Source organism: Podarcis filfolensis (genome assembly GCF_964270895.1).
Source record: "Podarcis filfolensis genome assembly, chromosome: 4".
Taxonomy (NCBI): Eukaryota; Metazoa; Chordata; class Lepidosauria; order Squamata; family Lacertidae; genus Podarcis; species Podarcis filfolensis.
In genome coordinates this window covers 30,344,627-30,360,883 of record NC_139607.1, presented here as the reverse complement: position 1 = coordinate 30,360,883, position 16,257 = coordinate 30,344,627, and the positions used below count along the sequence as shown (strand labels likewise).

General features: G+C 42.0%; 1 protein-coding gene across 5 annotated transcripts in view; it reads left to right on the top strand.

The window, feature by feature from the left end:
* The window catches only part of MAP4K4 (mitogen-activated protein kinase kinase kinase kinase 4), a 136,866-nt gene that overhangs the window by 80,416 nt on the left and 40,193 nt on the right, over positions 1-16,257 (top strand). For all 5 annotated transcript variants that reach the window (XM_083610410.1, XM_083610411.1, XM_083610409.1 and 2 more), the window contains exons 5-12: positions 69-179; positions 3,877-3,967; positions 5,925-6,055; positions 8,785-8,839; positions 9,374-9,452; positions 10,899-11,074; positions 13,493-13,565; positions 14,673-14,883. In XM_083610410.1, the coding sequence (XP_083466536.1) occupies positions 69-179; positions 3,877-3,967; positions 5,925-6,055; positions 8,785-8,839; positions 9,374-9,452; positions 10,899-11,074; positions 13,493-13,565; positions 14,673-14,883 (927 nt within the window). The remainder of the gene's footprint in view (positions 1-68; positions 180-3,876; positions 3,968-5,924; positions 6,056-8,784; positions 8,840-9,373; positions 9,453-10,898; positions 11,075-13,492; positions 13,566-14,672; positions 14,884-16,257) is intronic.

Sequence of the window (16,257 nt, the reverse complement as noted above, 5' to 3'; positions counted from 1 at the left end):
CAGCTGCATCACTGATATTTCTATCATATATTGACTCTTTTTTTTCTTTTCACTCTTGTCTTTTGTAGCTTGTCATGGAGTTTTGTGGTGCAGGCTCTATTACAGACCTTGTGAAGAATACGAAAGGAAATACTTTGAAGGAGGACTGGATAGCCTACATCTCCAGAGAAATTCTTAGGGTAAGGATATTATAAGCATTTTTTTTTCTTTTTAAAAAACGAAACAAAAATGGCGACATTTAATTTCTGCATTAATTTCCAGTGAAGTACATGGCTTTAACCCTGTGACATGGGACACAGGGTTAAAGCAGTTCTTGAACGTTGATCATTTTTTAAAAAACTAAACCAAACTTAAGCCAACAGTTAGATAATCATTTTAACATAGGCTATGTGCATTAGAATCCGTACTAAGTGGTGGGGTCTGATGCTTCTCTTGTAACGCAAAATAGACCTCTGGGAGTAGACAGCAGCCTGATTACCAGCGGAGAAGAACGTTTTCCAAATGGCTGAAGTACAGTCAAAACATATGGCCAAGGGCTGCTCCCATCTTTGTCTGCAAATCTGCAAATTGTGATGGATATTAAAATACAGCATGTGTTTTCTTCATCCACTTCGCAGGGCTAGCGCAGGGTGGTTTCTCTGGGTCATGCAGCCAGGTGGTGGATCAATAAAAAGGACTCCATGCTGGCGTGCCTCTGTTTTCTTTGGCACAAGTGTTACTCTTCCTTTTTTTGTATGTGGTTTCTTCTTCTGTAAAGCAATACCGAAGCTCAAATTTGGATACATACATGCGTCATTTTATTTGCATGCTGCCTTTCCATTGTTAAAACCATGAACGCAAGAGAAGGCAGTTCTGTTTTAACCCGTACCCGTTTGCAGTGGCGCAAACATTTCCCTTTGTGTTAATTTTCCTGGATAGTTTTTGGCGCCAAATGGAACGCTAAGATAAAGTTCATACTCAAAATATAGGAGCAGCCCAAATCTCTACCTCAGTACTGCTCAAACCTGAACCCTTAAGTGTGCATAAAACAGCATGGATTACCGGTAGAATGCTCTCTTGCTGCTTCGTTACTTTCAGCGTGTAGGTAAAGCCCTGCTTTGTGCTCCTCCAACCTATTAGAGGGGGATTTGTTGCCTACTTTGGAATCCTGCCTTAAGTGCTGTTTGGAAGCAGGGACCTTCCATAATGTTTTGGGTTTTTTAGCACTTAAAAATCTACTTGTGTGCTCAGAATAATCCTAAATATAGAACAAAATCCAGATTGTGTTAAATAAGAATCATAAAACAAGCAAGGCAGTATTCCCCCAACCTGATAAATCCATCAATCCTGCTGCAAGGTGTATTGACATAGAAATATGTCAATATAGGAATATGCCTTCCTACAACAAATGAGCATCAGTTCCTGGCAGGTGTTCCTTAAAAGGAAAATTACCTGTTGTGTTTTGGCAGCTACTGGAACCTTATCAGCGCCACTGTAATATGTAAATTGTGGTCCATCCATACAAGTGATAGGGCTAGGAATGGGTTTAGCACCACACACGATTTTTTTGGACCTTCTTTTCAAGGGCAGGTCTGGGTAGAGTGCCCGATTACCATACCGTATGTAACAATGGATAGACCATTTACCTCCAATGAGAGGCTGCAGTTGGTGTATCAGAATAGGTGGTGGTAAAAAACCACTTCTGGCAAGGCCGCCACCTGATTGTTGGTTGGCAGGATTGAGGCTTGATGCAGTAGAGCAGGGTTTCCCAAACCTGGGTCTCTAGCTGTTGTTGGACTACAACTCCCATCATCCCTAGCTAGCAGGACTGGTGGCCAGGGACGATGGGAATTGTAGTCCACAGCTGGAGACCCAAGTTTGGGAAACCCTGCAGTAGAGCTTTGGAAGTTTTTAACATCCAGGTAATATCAGACTTTTTCTAGAATGGATAAATCCTTCCCAAATTACATGGACCCACTACCAAAACAGATCACGGAGGCAATTTGTTTATTAATTATGGCTGCTGCTGCTTCTGTAGCAGTATATTCCAGAGGTCAAGTCCGCATTCTTTGTGGGGAACAGTATTATCATTGCCTTTATTCCAGTCCTGCCCGGTGTTCAATTTAATTGGATCCCCTCATTTATTTTTAACACATGGTGTAAAAGCAGCTTGGGCACAGTAAATCATGATCAAAGATTTTTGTTTAAAGCAAATCAGCTAACTTTGTGCTATTAATATTAATCATTCAGCTCCAAAGCACTTTCAAATAATGTCCGTTGTGGGCAAAAAAAGAGAGAAAGAAAGAGAGAGAGAGAGAGAGAGAGAGAGAGAGAGAGAGAGAGAGAGAGAAAGAAAGAAAGAAAGAAAGAAAGAAAGAAAGAAAGAAAGAAAACTGGCTGCTTAGGGGTGTTGCTTATAAGTGACCTGGCACTTGCACTTGACTTGAAGTATCTCCATCACAATTAAGTTTCATGAAAACAAAAGAGAACAGCAGTAAATTTGCAAAAATAACTGGCTCAGAAATATTTTACTAGCCTATCTGTCCCCCTACACTGATACCTAAAAGAAAAATGAGCCAACTCAGCAAAGCACTGCTTCCAGGTCATCATCACTTGTCGCAGGAGACGGATAGCAAGCATGTCTTCTTTTCTCATGGAATTTCAGAGTTCTTCATTCATACAGCTGAGTACTTTGTAAAAATCAGCACGTACACTTAAGTTCTAGAAGTTCAGTAGGTGTCCCACAGGACCAGCGTTGCATGTTACCTATTGAGGTGAGGGGAAGCACGAATGATTCATGCTTCCTGTTCTTTGTGCCGCTTGGGAACTTACAGACAGTGAGAAGAAAGAGTTTCCAGTGCTGTCCTAGCATGCAATGGGAAGTAAATGAGTAAGACTTAAGGCACTGCAAATAATTGCCGCAAACGGTCAACGTAAACCATTTCCTGTCCCTCCCCTCCAATAATTTGGTCATGCTTGAAGATACTATCTGTACCAAATAGATTTATACAGTGGTACCTCAGGTTAAGTACTTAATTCATTCTGAAGCCCCGTTCTTAACCTGAAACTGTTCTTAAGCTGAAGCACCACTTTAGCAAATGGGGCCTCCTGCTGCCACTGTGTCGCCGGAGCACAATTTCTGTTCTCATCCTGAAGCAAAGTTCTTAACCCGAGGTACTATTTCTGGGTTAGCAGAGTCTGTAACCTGAAGTGTATGTAACCCGAGGTACCATCTGCATAACAGTACAAGCTAAAGAGAAAAAAATGCATCTAGAATTCACACTGCTACTGTGCTTTAAGTTTGTCACATCCAATTTTTAGCCTCCTCTGGAGGCTCAAGGCAGGTAATAAACATGCATTAAGTAACAGTGGTAAACAAGTGTTCCTAATTACTCCTTATGTTACATGTCTTCTTAGTCACCCCTTTCCTAAAGCTGAACATTTATTTGCTTTTTAGTCCTCTCTTACACAGCTGAGTCATTCCATATTCCTGGCAAAAGTGCACTGTTTTGTTTTCTTGCATATCCTTTGAATACCTCTGCATAGCTTCCATAAGTGGTTTCATTGTCATGCTGCAGTGTGGTCCTTATAATATTAACTCTTGCCAGGCAAGCATCCACTATACATATTTATATATTCTTAAAATAGCTGTTGTGCTTCACCTTTGTAAAATGTGTGCACAACGCTTTATAGCTGCACTTATTTTTGACAAGTAAGGTCTATGTGGGTGGCATGCTGTTGAAAACATCTACAGTTGATCATGTTGCGCTGGGCTGGAGGGAAAGAATCCCCAAGGTCGATAGTATGGTTTTGTCAAATAGTTGCAATAGAATGTGGTTGCAAAATTAAAGTGGAAGAAGACCCTACAGTCTTCTGTTTTTTTCTTTTTAAATGCAGGGATTGGCACATCTCCATGCCCACCATGTGATTCATCGGGATATCAAAGGGCAGAATGTATTGCTAACAGAAAATGCAGAGGTGAAACTGGGTAAGTTAATTAGCCTGTTCTACTCACTTTTCTCCTCTGCTGTTGCTGTTCTTCCATACAGCAATAGGCAGCATTTGCTGTCTGGCTTGAAGAGAAGAGGGTTGCAAATCTATATTTTAAAATAGATTGTTTCTTATTTTCTCCTCCGTGTTTTAATGTTTTAGCCGACATGAAGCTAAACTATGCAGGCTATAACTGGCTGTACCATAAACATTAAGCTCTGAGGTTTCAGCTTCCTTTCTCTCTCCCCTACCCACCTCCATGTGATGGGGGAATAAGGGATATGTCTTGCAATCCTTGGCAAAACCTGCCCCAGTGACGGACCACGGCAAGGAACTGCACACAGATGGGGTGGCAACCATGTTGCTCACCATGAAGAGTATTTTAGTGCTGAAAGTGTCTAGGAACCAAACTTGGGACAAGGTTGCCACTATGGGTTTGGTCACCATTTGGGGGGTCCAAACAGCCCTCTCTTGCTAAATTGCAAAGTGAGACTTATTAAATAAAGCCTTGGGGAATAAGCACAGGCCCCTATAAACCTAGACCCTCTTAATCAATGGTGATTATGCACGGCACTCTAGATTTATAAAAGCGAAGTTATCAAACTTCATTTAAAAGATGTGTAGCCTGCCTTCCAACTATGAAGTGCGTTCAAGGATGCCTGAAAACTCCAGTTAAAACAATTATGCAACAACCAATGCAAATATAACAGCAGCACAGCTGATAAAACATGCTAGTTAATATTAAAAGCTTGGGCAGAAAAGATTAATTTAGCCTGCACTTTGAAAGGCAGCAGTGTTGGCACCATGTGAATCTCCCTGGGTAGGGAATTCCAGCATCTGTTTTCCATCCATGCCTGTGTCAGATCTATAAAAGAGTACTTATTGTGATGCAACTAAATAGCTAAGCTGTTTTCTCATTTTGAGGGCACTGATTCACTTCTAGATTCCACTCGTAGCATTTGTGTCTTGACCCTATTCAATCTCTGCTTAGTTTCTGTATCTCTTAATCTGACTTCAGAGCATTTTTGCTTGTTGAGTGGGTTGTTCCTGGTAACAAGTAAATAAGAGGGTTGCCTTGGTTCTCCAATGAGTAACCATGCTGCCAAAAAAGAGCTGCTGGTATAGCATGCATTTTAGGAAATTGTATTTTTTGATACAGAGATTAATTTCTGTGTCAGAAAGTCTTCTGCCCTCGTTCGCACTTAAATGCTAAGCCAAGCCATGGCTTAGCATGAACAAGCACGTACGCAGCTTCCTAGAGAGGATATTGGAGCCATTTTGCTCCTCCCTTGCTTTGTGCTCTGTGGCGTTGTGGTTTGGCTTGCCATGTTGTCCAAACCCACATTTGTGGTTCAGCTCTCCCTGACGAACAATGATCTGTAAACAAAGAACAAACTTTGGTTACGGCTCATGGTATGTCTGGAGAGAGACCAGGTTTAGGTGACACACTAAGCTAAATGGTGGATTAGCTCAGTGCAGCATGAGTGTAACCAGTTAGAATCAAAGCGACTACAATCTCCTCTCAGCCCCACAGTTCACTTGTTTGTGCTAAGCCATGGTTTGATTTAGTATGTGCAAACTCTGCTAAATGTGGCACGTGGCCCTTGATTATTCTACCCTTCTTCCTTCAAAAAGGGAACAACTTACTTGGCTTTGTGCATGCAGCTAGATAAAAAAAAACATTCTGTGGACAATGTTCCTGCAGCCCTTTGTTTGATATGGATGCTATCTTGCCAGTAAACCCATGAGATGTGTTGAAGATTACTTTCTACTAATGAGCTGAATACCTTCTAGCTTCGATCCGTATAAATGTCAATTTTAACTCATTTTCCGAATTGTAGAAGCCTTGGTATATATCTGCAGCATATTGCCAGAACACCTATTTATTTTACAGTGATCCTGGAGATCTCGCTTCAGTGTGTTTTGATTCTTCTTTTTTTCTGTTCTTGACATAGTGGACTTTGGTGTTAGTGCTCAGCTGGACAGGACAGTCGGTAGGAGAAATACCTTTATTGGCACGCCTTACTGGATGGCCCCAGAAGTTATTGCCTGTGATGAAAATCCAGATGCTACATATGACTACAGAGTAAGAGAAATATTAACATAGTTGTTGGGGTGTATTGAGTGTTCTACAAATTCTGTATTTATCATTGGTGCTGTGCCTTGAAGACATGACTCCCATCCCCTTTGCTTTTCTAAGGAATTTCTCTTACAGTTGATTAAGTGGTGGAAAGCAGGCACAGACAGTATAACCTAATAAATTAATGCATGTAGTATAAAGCTCAACAGTGCATTTCCTACACGGAAAACTCCTATCTAGGAAGGAGCATGAAACCCACATCTGACAATCTTAAGACAACCTTTCCATTCTTGTGTGTGACTTCGTGCAGCTTGTACGTGTGCACACAGTGAAAATAAATACATGGGCAGTCAAAGTTGAGTGTCTGCACACAAGTTTCATACTCCCTTCTCCCCTCTTTCTCACTCTTCATAGAGGGCTTTCAGTGTTGGAAATGTGAAGGTAAAGGGACCCCTGACCATTAGGTCCAGTCGTGACCGACTCTGGGGTTGCGGCGCTCATCTCGCTTTATTGGCTGAGGGAGCTGGCGTACAGCTTCCGGGTCATGTGGCCAGCATGACTAAGCTGCTTCTGGCGAACCAGAGCAGCGCACGGAAACGCCATTTACCTTCCTGCCGGAGCGGTACCTATTTATCTACTTGCACTTTGACATGCTTTCGAACTGCTAGATTGGCAGGAGCAGGGACTGAGCAACAGGAGCTCACCCCGTCATGAGGATTCGAACCGCCGACCTTTTGATCGGCAAGTCCTAGGCTCTTTGGTTTAACCCACAGCGCCACCTGCGTCCCATTGGAAATGTGAAGGTGCCCCTAAATTCTCCTTTCCTCCACTCTTTCTTTCTGTGCAGCTCACATGAAATTGGGCCAAGGGTCACCCCTGTTAGATATGATTCTCCCATCCCACCTCCATTTCTTCTTCTGTGAAAGGAGAATTGAAGTTCAGCTTCAAAAGAAACCAAAGTTTGTTGTGTTGTGGTTTAAGACCCTGGTTTCTTTGGACATAACATGCAACTGTGATTTGTTCTAAGAGGAAGCTTTCATTCTTCCCTAACGTGAGGAAGCGGGGGGAAGCAAACATTCACCCATGCCATGGTTTAGTTGTTCATCTGAAAGTGGTATTAGATATGAGATGATTGTCCTTATTTGACTTTTTCTGTCTGAGCATCAATAGATGCAACAAACCTCAGCCTTTAAGGGCTATCAGGGTTAAATGGTCTTGTTTCATAATTTGTTTCCTTCTCCTTCTCCTTTAAAGTTAGGTTTCTTTTAAAGCAGCCTTATGGAAATCTCTAAGCATGTCTTAGGCAACCACAGGAGAAAAGAGAATAAAATATTTAATTCTCATTGCTAGAAACAGTGCAGTAATCTAAATAAAGCTTGGGAACTTGAAATCCTTAATTGCCTTTGAGAATAAGATCTTACATAAGACGAGATACTATTTTTATTAGGTATATCATAGTGCTCTGAAACACAGTGGATTTTGAGAATATGTGAGAGAAGGAAAGGACAGAAGAAGTGGACAGGGAGCATCATCATCATCATCATTAAAATTTCTATACGACTCTTCATCAAAAGGTCACAGAGCTGTTTGCAATATTAAAAACACAAAGAATACCTACCCTAATAACGAACAAAAACAATATCGCTGCCACCACCACAGCCATAGATTGTTAAATTAGCAAAAGGCCTGGTTATAGATAAATGTTTCTGGCTGGCACCCTTCAACAAATGGGGAGCCATGGCAGGAAAGGCCTGTTCTCGTGCTGCCACCCTCTGGACCTCTCACGGAGGAGGCCCACGAAGAAGGGCCTCAGGAAATGAGCCCTGGTATCTCATCATGTGCCAGAGAAGATGAATTATGACACTGATAATGTTATGAATTTGCAGTTGTTGTGATAGTGGTGAATAAGGCTGGCTTTTTAGCTATCACAGTGTCCTCAAATTGCCACCTAGTGGGTCTCTTCTGGGAAATCAAAGTGTTCCTCCACCCATAATTGTTATCTCCTGTCTGTTATTGCTGACAGAGACATTTCTATCTCTGGGCAGCACTAGAATGTTAAGATTTTCTTTAATCTACCAAACATCCTGGGAAAAAAAATCATTTTATGAATCTCATCCTACAACAGCATTGTGGGAATACTTGGGAACTAGAGCTTAGGAGAACTAGCCCATGGAAAAACAGCAGTAGCATCTCAAGTCTTCTTGCCTCCTATAATCAGAAATTCATCCCTATGTTTATTTTGGAATAGAATAAGCAACATGGCTATGACCTCTTTGGAGTAATTTTTTTAGCCTTCCTCTTCAAGTGTGTATTTTAGGAGTCTTCTTGAGCTTAGTTTAGCTCCATATTTGCTTTCTGTTGGTGTCAGCACCCCTCAATTTTGTTTGGTTTCTATGTAATTACATTCACCAAATAGCAAAAAGCTTTTGATTTGTAAAAATTCCAGAAATGTTACTTCATGGAGGGAAGACATGGGGGTTTGTTGGAGGGAGGGGGAGTGTAAAGGAGGGGAAAAATATATATATTACTTAGAGTTTGACTTAACACATGAGATTGGCTGTGTAGATGCTAAACAATAAGTTCTCCATTAGTCAGTTTAAATATTCTAATTTGGGTATTGTTTTCCCCACCCATAAAAGGAAAGTCTAGGTTTATGCAATTCGATATGCAGTGCATCAGAGACTGAAAAGAAAAATGGATAAAAGTGTTTGCTAACATATGGCGTCTTTTTGCAGAGTGACCTTTGGTCATGTGGCATTACAGCTATCGAGATGGCAGAAGGTGCTCCTCGTAAGTGATATGTATCCATTTTCTACTGGCCTGATTGTTTTTTTAAAATTCTGAAACCTATATTTTAACTTGCTCTTTGTAACCGAAGCTTACACTTGAGATTTTTGAAAGCACAACGGTCGATTTCTGTTCTCTTGGATTCCCACCCCACCTCCTCTAGCAGCATAAAAATAAAGCACTATAAATAGTAGCGCCTTTTGCCAGATAGCCCTGTGCCAAATCATTACTTTGTGGTTGTGCTAGGGCTATAGAAACAAAACAATGGGAGAAACCTTGTAACTGAGATTTATTGAATCCATATAAACTTTCTGATGAGAGACATCAGATCTTCAAACAGATACGTTGCAGCAGTATCAATGCTTTGTGTTTGTGTAAACTGTGAAGAACAATCTTTAGTGGATATTCTTGCCAAGGAAACTTAAGTCTCAAGTCCTCTCCCCCCCCCCCCGTTTCTATGGGTTATCAGAAATAGCAATTTCCATAAAATGCCTCGGTGCAGAGAATGAAATGCTTTTTTTTCTTATTTATTTCTAGCTCTCTGCGACATGCATCCAATGCGCGCCCTGTTTCTTATTCCTAGAAATCCTCCTCCACGGCTAAAATCTAAGAAATGGTATGTGGTTGCTATAATGGGAAGTTGTGTATTGGTTGTAATACAGCATTTTTCCTTTCACAAGACAGAAAAGCCACGTTTGGACATAATGCAGAACCACTGTTCAGAGCTACATTGAATGTGCCTTGCCTCTTTTCAGGCTTGTGTGATCTGCTTTCTCCTCCTCTTCCTATGCTCAGGAGCAGTTCAGAAGTTTTCACTTTCCTTTAAATGTTGCTTGTCATTACTTTCAAACTTAGGATCGTGATTTAACATACCTATGGTGAGTTTCAGAATAAGAAAAATGGGAACTGTGAATTATAATGCTGGGTTGCTAAAATCAACCATAGGTGGTGTTAAACATGGTCCTTGGTTGGGATGAAATGACCAGGAAAAGCTTTCGTATTCAAGCCCAGCAGGTTGCTAGGGTTGTTTATGTAGTGCTGAACTGAGGTTTAGTGTCCAAAAGTGGCCATTGTGTTACTTCTAAAGACCTGAAAAATAATTCACAGGTGTCTGAAAATTCTTAATTACTGAGTGAGAGCCCGAGCTGAGATCATTATATAGTTTTAATGGTTCTTAACAATGCTTACACGTTAAAATAAAGGACAAAAAATAGGCATGGTTGACACCAGCTTCTTGTTAAGCTGACAAATTCTGCAGCCACTGAAGCTGAAAATGACACAACATATAATAAGGGAGTGGGCAAATGCCACCCAACTCCTGGCTTCCATGTTGAAGGTATTTGTTAAAATTCATGAAGTCTTTCACTATAATAATTGCAAACAGCGAATGGTATGGTTATCCATCTCACCAGATGACAGAAATTCATTAACTGTATCAGATTGTATTTTTAAGCCAAACCACTTTTATGTATAACTTTGACAGCTACCGAGAACCTCAAGGTGACTCTAGTTATGTTCAGGAATGCAGAGTTCTTGTGTTAATGTTTTAGAACTCTTTTTATAAATTACATTTAAGGAAATTAAATGGAGTTGTCCTTTGTTGAATTTTTGTGTGTGTGTGTGTGAGAGAGAGAGAATGACTGACTGACTGATCGTGTGCACCTGATGTTCCTGAGGATCTCTATTTTGATTGGTTGGCCAGAATGGGGACTCATGCTAATTTAAAGCTATTTCCCCAGGAAAAATAGGCTCAGTTTGAACCAGGCACTTATTTACCATTTAACTTCTAGAAAGATAACTCTCTAAATTTGTATAGCACTGCTTGCATTTGTTATTGAGTTAGAAAAATGTTAATAACAACTCCTCTAAGATCCTTAACGTACCTAGATACATGCAAATATAATTTGCTTTTCCTTGTGAAGTTATTGCTCTCACATTTTGTGTTGCATTCAGCCAAATTTGTTTGTCAGAGATTGGTCCTGCCACTTTTTAGGATGCAAGGTGAACCTTGCTAAATAAATTCTGATCTTGTCAAAATGCGTGCCATTTTCTTTTTGCTCAGGTCAAAAAAGTTCTTTAGTTTTATAGAGGGCTGTTTAGTGAAGAACTATATGCAACGACCTTCTACAGAGCAGCTTTTAAAACATCCATTTATACGCGATCAGCCAAATGAAAGGCAAGTCCGAATCCAGCTTAAAGATCACATAGACAGAACCAAGAAGAAGAGAGGCGAAAAGGGTATGTGATCTTTTCGAAACTACAGCCACAGTGTTTGTGTGCATGTTGTAGTAGTAAGGTTTGTTCTAGAGCAGTGTATAAAATAAATCACAGGTGTTCTGGTTTACAAACTAAGGACCAAACTAGATGCTCACTTAACATGTAGCATGCAGGTATATATTTTGATTTCCCTTAAATAATTGCAGGTTACAGGTAGGTCGATTCTTGCTGGGTGTGAGGAGGGAAGGCTTATTTCTCCAGTGCCACATCATGATCCCAAGCAGTCCCAACTTTCTGCATGGCTAGAAGCCATTGGCAACCACGGGGGATTTCCCCTCTAAGGCTCCTAGCCATAGCTCATGGGGAGGGAAAATCTTGGTGGGATAATGAAGAGATCAGACCTCCCTCATGCTGCCTTCTCAGTAAGACACCCACCCTCCCTGCCTATAATTTAAGGAAAAACAAGATGCATGTTATGATTTAATGAATACAATCAAACCTTGGTGGTCGAACGTAATCTGTTCTGGAAGCCTGTTCGGCTTCCGAAACATTTGACAACTGAGGCGTGGTTTCCGATTGGTTGCAAGAGCTTCTTGCACTCAAGCGGAAGCCGCGTCGGACGTTCGGGTTCCGAAAAACGTTCGAAAACTGGAGCATTTACTTCCGGGTTTTCATACTATTGTATGAAAGAGGCGTTCGAGAGCCAAGGTTTGACTGTATCATATTTTTTTGCCCTGTGACAGGACCATAGAAGTGAAGGAGTAGAATGAAAGAGAAGAGGGAAATCAGTTTGGGCAGGGGGTTAGCAGGATTTACATCAAGTTGGGACTTGTTCAGTTTGCTGCAATGGAAGTTTATGCACCAGCCAAGCAACCCTTGTCCTCTGCTGATACCAGGGCTGGGATGACCTCGCCTGTGTCTCTGATGTCACAGGTCAACTGACAGAGCAGAGAAAGGATGTGTGTCTGTGCAATATGTCTTCTACCATATAGGTATTCTAATAGATGCAAATTAGCTATTTTGCTTTCTCTCATTTGAGTCCATATATACTGAAGTCACAAGTTTCAGTTATGTTTGAAGTGTTTTATTTTGTATCGCCACCCCATAGGATTCACTGTTTTGTGCTGGGGTGGTCTGTTAATGCTCACCATTGCCTTCAACTCATACCTGGCAATCTTTTGCCTGGCAAAGGAAGCACAAACCTTTTAGGCCAGCGGTTCTCAACCTGTGGGTCCCCAGATGTTGTTGGACTACAACTCCCATCATCGCTGAGCTCTGGCCTTGCTAGCTAGGGGTGATGGGAGTTGTAGTTCAACAACATCTGGGGACCCACAGGTTGAGAACTGCTGTTTTAGGCGGTGGTGGTGGTGGTGGTGGAGGACAACCTTACTTTTCTGCCAAGGCATGAATTTCCTTTGTAGTAATTCATTTGGGGTTGGGCTAATTTGGAATAAGCACCACTTGGGACAAAATTATCCCCAACAACCTACCTCTGGGGTTGGGCCCGTGGGGGGCAACAATTTATTTTAATCAGATAAAATACATCACTTTCCATTTGTTCTGCTCCATAGAAAGAGGGAAGAACACTTTTAAAAGTGAGGAAAGGAATTGAATACTCACGAGAAGGAGGTGCTGAGGCAGCATTCAGCCCCCGAGCCACAAGTTGCCCACGTTATAGCTTTAAAGAATGGGTAGAAAGTCAGTACTGTCATTTCTAAGACATCTTAGAAAACGTAGACATTTTAAAAAGCATGCAACTAGTTCTGCATGCCCACTAGGTTCTGGATGAGTTTCCTGAAAACCAGTGCCCTCACCTCACTCAGAAGTGGGAAATAATTGCAAAAGGTGTTTACGAAATGGCACGGCAATCTGCCAGTGAGATGTCAAAAAAGTGTCAGAAATTCCACCTGAAATAGCGCTTTGGAATCCAGCCCCAATATTTATCTTTGACCTCTTCCAAAGTGGTCATTTTGAAGAAAGGATTGAGTGCCCTGGGTAGAGAGAGAGTTGTAGTACTGGTGTATTGTGTATCTAAAATTTCCACATTGAATTCCTGGGTTTAATTTCATGCTCCTCGTCTGGTGAAATAGCTTTGGACGGTTCGCAGCAACAATATTTTTGCTCTGGCAACGAAAGCACTCTTAAGAATTGACTCTCTGGTGTGAATAATTGCCCTGTGTTTCTAAAACGGCCTCCCTAAAATTCACATCATTACTATAGTTGTTGTCGTTTTTTTTTTTAAAAAAAAACTCGCGTTGGTGAAATTGCCTATTATTATCTTTATCTCAGAGCTTTCCCAAAGCTTTGGCTGATAAAACAGCTTTTGCATAGAACTCCTATGTTCTGTTTGGAACGTGGGGTTTAAACATTCCGGGATAATTGTGTTTCACGACTGTTTTCTCCTGCCACATTCTCCCCACCCCGCCCCACTCCTACCAGATGAAACTGAATATGAATATAGTGGAAGCGAAGAAGAGGAAGAGGAAGTGCCTGAACAAGAAGGAGAGCCAAGGTAGTGTATCTCTAACATGGTGATCCAACAGAGAAATGTTAGGGGCCAGTTAAAAATTCTGTGAACATCTGGTTTGCAAGATCACCAAACTCAAGAAAACAAGAGCAGACCAGAGGCCCATATGGTTCAGCATCCTCTTCTCACAGTAGCCGGACAGGTGTCACCAAGCAGGTCCTGGAGCGTAACAGCACCCTCCCCTCTTTAGGGCCAAGTTGCCTCTGCCAGTGGAGGTACAATATAGGCATCGTGGCTCGTAGCCTTTGATAGCCCCAGCCTCCATGCCAGCAAGGTCTTACTCTTAAAAGGCAGGGGTAGAATCCTTAATATTAATGATTGGTGTAGAATAAGGAGTTTCTCTCTTTGTGTGTTTGTGTTGCGGGGGGGGGGGCAAGGAATCTATTTTATCATTTTTCCTGAACCCCTGTTAGGATTGCCATCCAGCTTAGTGTGTGGCAGTTTGGAACATTTTGTTTGAGCACAGAAAGCTCACCAAGGTTCAAATCCCAGCTTAGGTGTGGAGCTCATTTGCTTCGTCCTGGCCGAATCCTCTCCACAAGAGTGTAGATGGAATAATGTTTAAATGATCGCAACAACGGCGCATGAGTGGTCCAGTGTCACATGACCAGAAGCAGAGCAATGAACTCATTTCCCATCATGCAGGGGAAATGTGAAATATTGTTTGTTTGCTCAATATTAAAGATCTCGAAATACCAAACATACCAAATGGTAGCCTAGGCAAATACGTTGTCTTGGTATGATAGGATAAGTACCTCAAAGCATAAAGATGCTTGAGACATTGCAGTGAATAACTTGGAGATTACTAAGAACCAGCTGTGTGTGTGTGTGATCGCTTTCCCTTAAAAACAAGAAAGCAAAACACCCAGATTTTTGTTCATACTTCTGGAGAAAATTGACTACATTCTGATTTCTGCTGATTTGGCACTTTCCCCCCCCAACCCCCCTCCTGCAGTGTTACTGTACATTTTAGTACTCCCCAGGGGAAATCAAAGAAAGATGTGAAATGAAAAAGTTCCCAGCAGCATGCTTGAGTTATTTACTTACTGGCTTTTGTTTGGGTTTTAATATCTCCCCCCCTTCTTCTTACAGCTCTATTGTTAATGTGCCTGGAGAATCCACCCTCAGACGTGATTTCCTGAGATTGCAGCAGGAAAACAAGGAACGTTCTGAAGCTCTTCGGAGACAACAGCTGCTACAGGAACAGCAGCTCCGAGAGCAAGAGGAATACAAGCGACAGCTGCTGGCAGAGAGACAAAAGCGCATTGAACAGCAGAAAGAGCAGAGGAGGAGACTAGAAGAGGTAGAAGCAGGCCAGAACGGAAAAGTCTACTCTTTTCACCTTTTGTTAAAAGGGCCAAAGGATACAGATTCTAGCCTAAGATCCTGAAAATGCTGGAGCCCCTGAATAAACACCTCCTGCTGTAGCGTTTCTGATTCTAGAGTACTTGGATTGAGGCAATAGGTCTAATGATCAGGAACAGCCAAGCCAAAGGGGGGGTTTTATTTGTCTGTTTTGCAGCTTCCTTTCTGTCCTGCAGTGTCTGAAATAATAATAATAATAATAAAATTTATTTATATCCCGCGCTCCCCAGCCGAAGCCGGGCTCAGGGCGGCCAACAACAATAAAACAGTACAACAGTACAGTACAACACAACACTCTAAAATCATTCATTATAAAATTAATTCAAATCAAACCAATGGCAACCATTGGGCCAGAGCTCCGCGAAGATTGCCAAAGGAGGGAGTCAGGCTGTGCCCTGGCCAAAGGCCTGGTGGAACAGCTCTGTCTTGCAGGCCCTGCGGAAAGATGTCAAGTCCCGCAGGGCCCTAGTCTCTTGTGACAGAGTGTTCCACCAGATCGGAGCCACAGCCGAAAAAGCCCTGGCTCTAGTTGAGGCTATCAGGCCATTTTAATAATAATAATAATAATAATAATAATAATAATAATAATAATAATAATAGTAAACAATAAAAATAAAAAAAATATTTATTTATAGCCCGCCCATCTGGCTGGGCTTCCCCAGCCACTCTGGGCGGCTTCCAACAAAATATTAAAATACAGTAATGCATCAAATACGATATGATGATGTGATATAAAACCCACAAAATATAATTCTAGCCTAAAAATGCTGAAAGTAACCAATATCTGCCTGCTGGACTATTCACCATGAGGCATGCCAACTGTATGAGGCTGGGGCCTCTACAGCCCTGACCATCAATGTCCCCTGGGAAGGGGCTCAGCCCCCCAATTTTGACGGGAGCAGAGGAAGCCTGGCAGGATGTCGCCCTGGGCCGCGCAGCGTTGGGAGACGCCATGCAGACTAGTGCATCCTGGCACATGGATGTCACATCGAGAGGAGGCCTGGACGGCCTTTCCTGATGCAACAGTCGTCACACGCAGACCGCATCAGCCCTACCAATGTTGGGCGCAAACTTTGTGCCTGTGTTCATCATTTAAGCCTAATTGGGTGTGTTCCTTCAACACAGCAGCTGTGACCAAGGACACATCTAGTGGCTCGCTCCCCACCCCTTTCACAAAAAGGGCATGACTCTATGTAACAACTAAGTCATCATGTGTGCACCTGTGTGGGGGAAGGCTTTTATTTGACCTGGAGCTCTGCACAATCGAAGTTCCTGATTCCAGTAGGCCTTCTCACATAGATGTGGAGCTCCA